General features: G+C 41.8%; 1 protein-coding gene across 1 annotated transcript in view; it reads right to left on the bottom strand.

Moving 5' to 3' along the window:
* The window catches only part of MYRIP (myosin VIIA and Rab interacting protein), a 181,324-nt gene that overhangs the window by 48,422 nt on the left and 123,835 nt on the right, over positions 1–9,067 (bottom strand). The window contains 1 exon segment of the mRNA XM_007447341.1: positions 8,420–9,048. Within this exon segment, the coding sequence (XP_007447403.1) occupies positions 8,420–9,048 (629 nt within the window).

Raw genomic sequence — 9,067 nt, 5'->3', positions numbered from 1 at the left:
TCAAAGAGTGTTCTTCCTATGTTTTCCTCTAGGAGTTTTATAGTGTCCAGTCTTACATTTAGGTCTTTAATCCATTTTGAGTTTATTTTTGTGTATAGTGTTAGGGAGTGTTCTAATTTCATTCTTTTACATGTACCTGTCCAGTTTTCCCAGCACCACTTATTGAAGAGACTGTCTTTTCTCCATTGTATATCCTTGCCTCCTTTGTCATAGATTAGGTGACCATAGGTTCGTGGGTTTATCTCTGGGCTTTCTATCCTGTTCCGTTGATCTGTGTTTCTGTTTGTGTTCCAGTACCATATTGTCTTGATTACTATAGCTTTATAATATAGTCTGAACTCAGGGAGTCTGATTCCTCCAGCTCCGTTATTTTCCCTGCTTTGGCCATTCGGGGTCTTTTGTGTCTCCATACAAATTTTAAGATTTTTTGGTTCTAGTTCCATAAAAAATGCCATTGGTAATTTGATAGGGATTGCATTGAATCTGAAGATTGCTTTGGGTAGTATAGTCATTTTCGCAATATTGATTCTTCCAATCCAAGAACATGGTATATCTCTCCATCTGTTCATATTATCTTTAATTTCTTTCATCAGTGTCTTATAGTTTTCTGCATACAGGTCTTTTGTCTCCCTAGGTAGGTTTATTCCTAGGTATTTTATTCTTTTTGTTGCAATGGTAAATGGGACTGTTTCCTTAATTTCTCTTTCAGATTTTTCATCATTAGTATACAGGAATGCAAGAGATTTCTGTGCATTAATTCTGTACTCTGCAACTTTACCAAATTCATTGATTAGCTCTAGTAGTTTTCTGGTGGCATCTTTAGGATTCTCTATGTATGGTATCGTGTCATCTGCAAACAGTGACAGTTTTACTTCTTCTTTTCCAATTTGTATTCCTCTTATTTCTTTTTCTTCTCTGATTGCCATGGCTTCCAAAACTATGTTGAATAATAGTGGTGAGAGTGGACATCCTTTTCTTGTTCCTGATCTTAGAGGCAATGCTTTCAGTTTTTCACCATTGAAAATGATGTTTGCTGTGGGTTTGTTGTATATGGCCTTTATTATGTTGAGGTAGGTTCCCTCTGTGCCAAAATTCTGGAGAGTTTTTCTTATAAATGGGTGTTGAATTTTGTCAAAAGCTTTTTCTGCATCTAATGAGATGATCATATGGTTTTTATTCTTCAATTTGTTAATATGGCGTATCACATTGATTGATTTGCATATATTGAAGAATCCTTGGATCCCTGGGATAAATCCCACTTGATCATGGTGTAGGATCCTTTTAATGTGTTGTTGGATTCTGATTGCTAGTATTTTGTTGAGGATTTTTGCTTCTATAGTCATCAGTGATATTGGTCTGTAATTTCCTTTTTTTGTAGTATCTTTGTCTGGTTTTGGTATCAGGGTGATGGTGGCCTCATAGAATGAGTTTGGGAGTTTTCCTTCCTCTGCAATTTCTTGGAAGAGTCTGAGAAGGATGGGTGTTAGCTCTTCTCTAAATGTTTGATAGAATTCACTTGTGAAGCCATCTGGTCCTGGACTTTTGTTTGTTGGAAGATTTTTGTTTGTTTGTTTCAGTTTTAAATTTATTTATTTATTTATTTATTTTTGGCTGTGTTGGGTCTTCGTTTCTATGTGAGGACTTTCTCTAGTTGCGGCAAGCGGGGGCCATTCTTCATTGCGATGTGCGGGCCTCTCACTATCGCGGCCTCTCTTGTTGCGGAGCACAGGGTCCAGACATGCAGGCTCAGTAGTTGTGGCTCACGGGCCTAGTTGCGCGGCATGTGGGATCTTCCAAGACCAGGGCTTGAGCCCATGTCCCCTGCGTTGGCAGGCAGATTCTCAACCACTGTGCCACCAGGGAAGACCCGGAAGATTTTTAATCACAGTTTCAATTTCATTAACTTGTGATTGGTCTGTATGTATTTTCTATTTCTTCCTGGTTCAGTCTTGGAAGGTTATACGTTTCTAAGAATTTGTCTCTTTCTTCCAGGTTGTCCATTTTATTGGCATAGCGTTGCTTGTGGTAGTCTCTTAAGATGCTTTGTATTTCTGTGGTGTCCATTGTAACTTCTCTTTTTCATATCTAATTTTATTGATTTGAGTCCTCTCCCTCTTTACTTGATGAGTCTGGCTAATGGTTTATCAATTTTGTTTATCTTCTCAAAGAACCAGCTTTTAGTTTTATTGATCTTTGCTATTGTTTTCTTTGTTTCTATTTCATTTATTTCTGCTCTTATCTTTATGATTTCTTTCCTTCTGCTAACTTTGGGTTTTGTTTGTTCTTATTTCTCTAGTTCCTTTTGGTGTAAGTTTAGATTGTTTATTTGAGATTTTTCTTGTTTCTTGAAGTAGGCTTGTATAGCTGTAAACTTCCCTCTTAGAACTGCTTTTGCTGCATCCCATAGCTTTTGGATCATCATGTTTTCATTGTCATTTGTCTCTAGGTATTTTTTGGTTTCCTGTTTGATTTCTTCAGTGATCTCTTGGTTATTTAGTAACGTATTGTTTAGCCTCCATGTATTTGTGTTTTTAATGTTTCTTTCCCTTTAATTGATTTCTAATCTCATAGTGCTGTGGTCAGAAAAGATGCTTGATATGATTTCAATTTTCTTAAATTTATTGAGCCTTGATTTGTGACCCAAGATGTGATCTATCCTAGAGAATATTCTGTGCGCACTTGAGAAGAAAGTGTAATCTGCTGGTTTTGGATGGAACGTCCTATAGATATCAATTAAATCTGTCTGGTCTCTTGTGTCATTTAAAGCTTGTGTTTCCTTATTTATTTTCATTTTGGATGATCTTTCCATTGGTGTAAGTGAGGTGTTAAAGTCCCCCACTATTATTGTGTTACTGTGAATTTTCTCTTTTATAGCTGTTAGCATTTGTCTTATGTATTGAGGTGCTCCAATGTTGGGTGCATATATATTTATAATTGTTACATCTTCTTCTTGGATTGATCCCTTGATCATTATGTAGTGTCCTTCCTTGTCTCATGTAACATTCTTTATTTTGAAGTCTATTTTATCTGATATGAGTATTGCTACTCCAGCTTTCTTTTGATTTCCATTTGCATGGAATATATTTTTCCATCCCTCACTTTCAGTCTGAATGTGTCCCTAGGTCTGAAGTGGGTCTCTTGTAGACAGCATATATATGGGTCTTGTTTGTTTTTGTTTTTTTTTTTTCCTTGCGTTATGCGGGCCTCTCACTGTTGTGGCCTCTCCCATTTGCGGAGCACAGGCTCCGGACGCGCAGGCTCAGTGGCCATGGCTCACGGGCCCAGCCGCTCCGCGGCATGTGGGATCTTCCCGAAACGGGGCACGAACCCGCGTCTCCTGCATCGGCAGGCGGACTCTCAAGCACTGCGCCACCAGGGAAGCCCGGGTCTTGTTTTTGTATCCATTCAGCAAGCCTGTGTCTTTTGGTTGGAGTATTTAATCCATTCACATTTAAGGTAATTATCAATATGTATGTTCCTATGACCATTTTCTTAATTGTTTTGGGTTTGTTTTTGTAGGTCCTTTTCTTCTCTTGTGTTTCTCACTTAGAGAAGTTCCTTTAGCATTTGTTGTAGAGCTGGTTTGGTGGTGCTGAATTCTCTTAGCTTTTGCTTGTCTGTAACTGTTTTGATTTCTCCGTCAAATCTGAATGAGATCCTTGCCGGGTAGAGTAATCTTGGTTGTAGGCCCTTCCCTTTCATCGCTTTAAGTATATCATGCCACTCCCTTCTGGCTTGTAGAGTTTCTGCTGAGAGATCAGCTGTTAACCTTATGGGAGTTCCCTTGTATGTTGTTTGTCATTTTTCCCTTGTCGCTTTCAATAATTTTTCTTTGTCTTTAATTTTTGTCAATTTGATTGCTGTGTGTCTTGGCGTGTTTCTCCTTTGGTTTATCCTGTACGGGACTCTCTGTGCTTCCTGGACTTGGGTGGCTATTTCCATTCCCATGTTAGGGAAATTTTCGACTGTAATCTCTTCAAATATTTTCTCTGGTCCCTTCTCTCTCTCTCTCCTTCTGGGACCCCTGTAACGCAAATGTTGTTGTGTTTAATGTTGTCCCAGAGGTCTCTTAGGCTGTCTTCATTTCTTTTCATTCTTTTTTCTTTTTTTCTGTTCTGCAGCAGTGAATTCCACCATTCTGTCTTCCAGGTCCCTTATCCTTCTTCTGCCTCAGTTATTCTGCTATTGATTCCTTGTAGTGTAGTTTTCATTTCAGTTATTGTATCGTTCATCTCTGTTTGTTTGTTCTTTAATTCTTCTAGGTCTTTGTTAAACATTTCTTGCATCTTCTTGATCTTTGCCTCCATTCTTTTTCCGAGGTCCTGGATCATCTTCACTATCATTATTCTGAATTCTTTTTCTGGAAGGTTGCCTATCTCCACTTCATTTAGTTGTTTTTCTGGGATTTTATCTTGTTCCTTCATCTGGTACATAGCCCTTTGCCTTTCCATCTTGTCTCTCTTTCTGTGAACGTGGTTTTTGTTCCACAGGGTGCAGGATTGTAGTTCTTCTTGCTTCTCAAGGAGCAGCATCTTTTAAGGAATGGGTTTATGATTCTAATATGGCTTCCGTGACTCGGAAAACTGTTCATAGCAGATATAGGATGAATTATTTAATAATGATTTGATGACAGATATTTAATTTGAAAAAAAGTAAGCTTAGATCTAACCTCATATCGTCCCCCAGCGTAAAGTACAGATAGACTAAAGAGCTAAATGTAAAACACAAAACTACAAAGTATTAGGAAAAAATAGGAAAATATTCTAATTGCCTTGGAGATTTAAAACCTCAAACAAGGTACAAAATATAAAGGAAATGAAGAAAATAATTGATAAACGATTAGCAACAAAAATTTTTGCATGTAAAGTATACTTAAGTTAAGGTGAAAGTGATAGACAATGGGAGAGTATCTTCAGTGTGTAACCTTCAAAGAACTAACATCTACAGTATAATTAGAAAATAAAACTAATTCCTAAAAATCAAGGAGAAAAAGACAATTGGTCTGATGAAATAATAGAAGAAACATATAAATGTGTCTTTCACAGAAGGAAAAATGCAAATAGCTGTAAATATAGGAAAAAATGCTCAATCTTAGTAGTAACTATGTTAACTAAAAAGAAATATATTTTTTTCCTCACATAAAGTTGGCAACAGTGTAACAGACTGACAACACTGAGTATTGTTGACAATATGAGAAAATGTGCTCTATGGTGCATGGCTATGTAGACTGCTGTGAAGTTTTGGGAGTTTAATTTGGCAAGTGCTCATTATAATTAAAGATCCATCTATGCCTCCAGTGAGAAATTCTACTCCTGTACTTGTATAAAGAGCTTTGTGCAATAATATTTTCTGCAGTATTGTTTATAACATCAAACATTGAAAAAGACTTGAATATCCATCATTATGGGAACTATTAATTGTGGATTCCTCCCCACCTTGGAACAGTGAAGAACCGAGGAGGTTGGGCGCGATATTTGGAGCAACACTGATAAAGTTCTCTTGTCATTAGCATTACTTAGAATTGTCCGTGCCTGGTGCAAGACGATAATTAAAAAGACTGACTTTGATTGGATTTATTATTGTTTTAAAATTCTCATCAGGCAATGCACCCTTACTGCTTTCACCCTGAACGGCTTGCTGCCGCTCCCACACTCCCCGCTGAAGACCACCGCGATGCAATCTTTTGCAGGTACTGTGCAGAGATCTGTGTGCTCTGACTTTTCCATCACATACTGTTAGGAGAAAAAGGTGGAAGAATATGGGGAGTAGGATGCCGATTTTGCTAAAACACAGATACATTTACAGAACTATATTTCTAAATGTGCTATACATATATGATGCACAAATACAAATGTAGTCATTTGGGGAGGGATGGCAGGGATTTAGGGTTGTGCTCAAAGGAGACTATATCTGTATGTTTTAATAATTTTTATATTCACTTATATAACTTATAAGTATGCAAATACTTTATATATACATACATATATATATGTGTGTGTGTGTGTGTGTGTGTGTGTATATATATATAGATATACTTTTTTGGGGGCTGGGGGGGTGGTCGAGAACTGCCCTAGTAAACTAAATCGAAGGGAGGACGAGGAGGGCCAGGGTTTTGAAGTCCCCAGAAGTGCAACGCCATCGCCACTTAGTGGTGGAGAAGGAACACTGCCAACGAGGCCGACACAGCAGATGTCCTGGATTCTTTCTGCTGGCCCTTGCCTTCTCCTGTTGATGCCTTGCAAGGATTAACAGCAGAAGACAACTTACAAGCCACCTCAGAATAAATAGGAGGCTTCAGGCACCTAGTTATGGTGGATAGGTGGCATTTTATACCTGCCAGTGAATCATGCAGACAACTCTCAAGAATATCCCTTGAGGCAAGTCACCCAGAGTCCCTGGAAAGCAGTCTCCACTTGAGCTAGATGATAATGATTCACAGTTGAACAGAATTTTATATTTCTCATTTATGATCACAACAGTCTCACATGGCAGATTTGTAATGATCTTATTTTACAGAGGAGAAAATGAGAGCTTGGACCAAATTTCTAGGCAACATATTAGCAGGTCAGGCAGCACTGATGCTAAATTCTGTGACCTGAGGACCTCTGAGTGCACGACTGTCTTTTTGTTTTAATTTTATTTTTCATGACTGTCTTAATGGGAGCCCCAGGATCAGGGATCTGGCTGACAATTCATAGAAGGTCACTGGAGCAGAGGCTGGTGATGTCCCAGGCTGTATCCCCCAGACCTACATGAGTTGCCTGCAGCCACAGGGGATGATCTGTGGCTCACTGATAGTTTCCCACCTCAGACCCGGCTCTCTCTCTTCTTCTGCATCCGAGGGATTTCTCAGGCACCATCCACGCAAACCTGGCTGTGTATGGAGTTTATGCCCACCCTGGGTGGGACCTCTCTCTACCAGTGGGAGATGGGAGACTAGGTAACTCTTCCCCATCTTCTAGTAGGAGAATTCTGAGCTGTGATCCACATGACTTCTCAGTGGGTCCCTGGTGGGATGGAGCCCCAGTTGCCTATATTGTATCTTCATTGGCTTTTCTCATTTCCCTGTTTCACTCTTGGGTTTCCTGGGATTGCCTCTCTCATAAACCTACATCCAAATCCTTAATTCCAGACCTGTTTTTGGTGGAACCCAAACTAAGAATGCAAGGCACGGTAGCTGGGTACTATGGGAGATGCAGTGACATCCAGGAAGTGGGTGTGGTTTCTCCAGGAGCCTAAAAAGTCAAGTTGATAGTAATGCAAGTACCTGTGATGATGTGCCTACAGAAAGCAGAGGCAACATAACTAGATCTTCCATAAGGGTCACAGTTTCAAATAGTGCAATCCATTGCTTTTAGGCATTTAAACTTTCCAGGCTACATGTGTCCTTTTTGAATTTAGAAAATACTGCTGTGGGAAGGCCAGAGTCAGCATCACAAAGTTCAATATTCAGTTCATGGTGATCACAACCAGGAAGAGGTGAGGGCGAGGACACAGCATGATCACAGGCATAGAGCTGGGCATGAGCAGGGTTTATTCACAGAATATAAAATTAATCTGGTTGGGGGTCCATGAACTACCTGAAATTGTAAGCAAAGTGTGTGTGTGTGTGTGTGTGTGTGTGTGTGTGTGTGTGTGTGTGTGTGTTTGTATGTACAGGTCCATTTTTCTAGAGAGAGATTCTATAGCTTTAATCAGATTCTCTAAGGTGGTTCATGAGGTAAACCGTGAGGGAGGTGGCACTGAGGATTCCGAGGAGGCTTGTGATGGGGACTAAAAGTCACAGAATGTTAGTAAACTGTGCCCTGAATTATCACATTGAAACAATACTGACTGTGCCCTTGTGCTGTGTTCTAGGACAGCTCTTTATAAAGTTATCTTATTCACTCATCACAACCATTCTTTGAAGTGGGCTCTAATATTATCCCCATTTGACAGATGAGGAAACTGAGACCTAAAAAGATGCCTTGTCCAAGGTCACACAGCTGGATTTGAACTCGAGGAGGCTGACTCTAAACCCCATAGCCTTAACCCCACACCAGTGGCCATCAGACTTGAATGCACAGAAGAATCACCAAGAGAGCTTGTTATAACAGAGATGCCTGGGCACCATCCCCAGAATTTCTGACTTAGCAGCTCTGGGGCAGGGCCTGAGGATCTGCATTTCTAACAAGTTCCCAGGTGCTGCTGCGGCTGCTGGTCTGGGGGCCACACTTTGCAAACCCACTTTGAACTCTAAGCTTTCATCTCCAGAGAGGAGGGCATGGAGCCTCCAAGAGTTGTGACTGAGCAGCAAAACCAAGATGAGAATCCGGTTCTATGGATTCTGAACCCGGGACTCTCCACACCACTCCTGCTTGGAGGAGGGCACAGCCTACTGAAAAATGTGTGTGTGCTTGCACGCACCCAGCTTTATTACCTGATGTGTGTCCAGCTCCGGGGGATGGCCGCTGGGGAAAGACAATTCCTTGCTTGGCTCCTCCGAGCCCACCCGGGCCCTTCTCCACCTCCTGGCCCTCCGATCTGCGGGGTGGGGGGCCTCCTCAGGCTCGCTGCTGTCTGAGGTCTCCCTGCTGGCTGCCTGGGGGTTGAAGTTCACGTCTAGCTCTCCCTGTAGGCGCATCTTCTCGGCTGAGGGATTCCTGGGGGCCTTCCTCTGCAACCAGGACAGCCTGGCCTGGCGCCCAGCTTCCCGGGAAGAGCCTGCCGAGGAGGTTTCTGAGTCAGAGCACATGGCCTCGGGGTTGGGGGAGAGCCCAGAGTAGGCGGATGGGCCTTGGTCTGAGCCCTGGGCTTGCGTGGGCTGAGGCTGGGGGTTCCTGGGCAGGCTCTGGGGCTGTGGGCACAGCGTGCTCAAGGCCTCCTTCCAGTCAAAGTCCTCCTCGCTGTCAGAGCCCATCTCATTGTAGGCAGACGCCACGCTGGAGGCCGCCTCCAGGGCCTGAAACGTGCCACTCTTAGGTTTGGCCAGCAGGCGGGTTGGGGGCAGAGCCCCATCCTTCAGGACCATCCAGTTCCCGTCAGGGCTCTGCAAAACTGGGGCCACATCTGCAGGCAGGAGGGAAAG

The sequence above is a fragment of the Lipotes vexillifer genome, unplaced genomic scaffold (assembly GCF_000442215.2).
Source record: "Lipotes vexillifer unplaced genomic scaffold, Lipotes_vexillifer_v1.1 scaffold1134, whole genome shotgun sequence".
In the NCBI taxonomy this organism is placed as follows: domain Eukaryota; kingdom Metazoa; phylum Chordata; class Mammalia; order Artiodactyla; family Lipotidae; genus Lipotes; species Lipotes vexillifer.
This window is presented reverse-complemented; position numbering and strand designations above follow the sequence as displayed.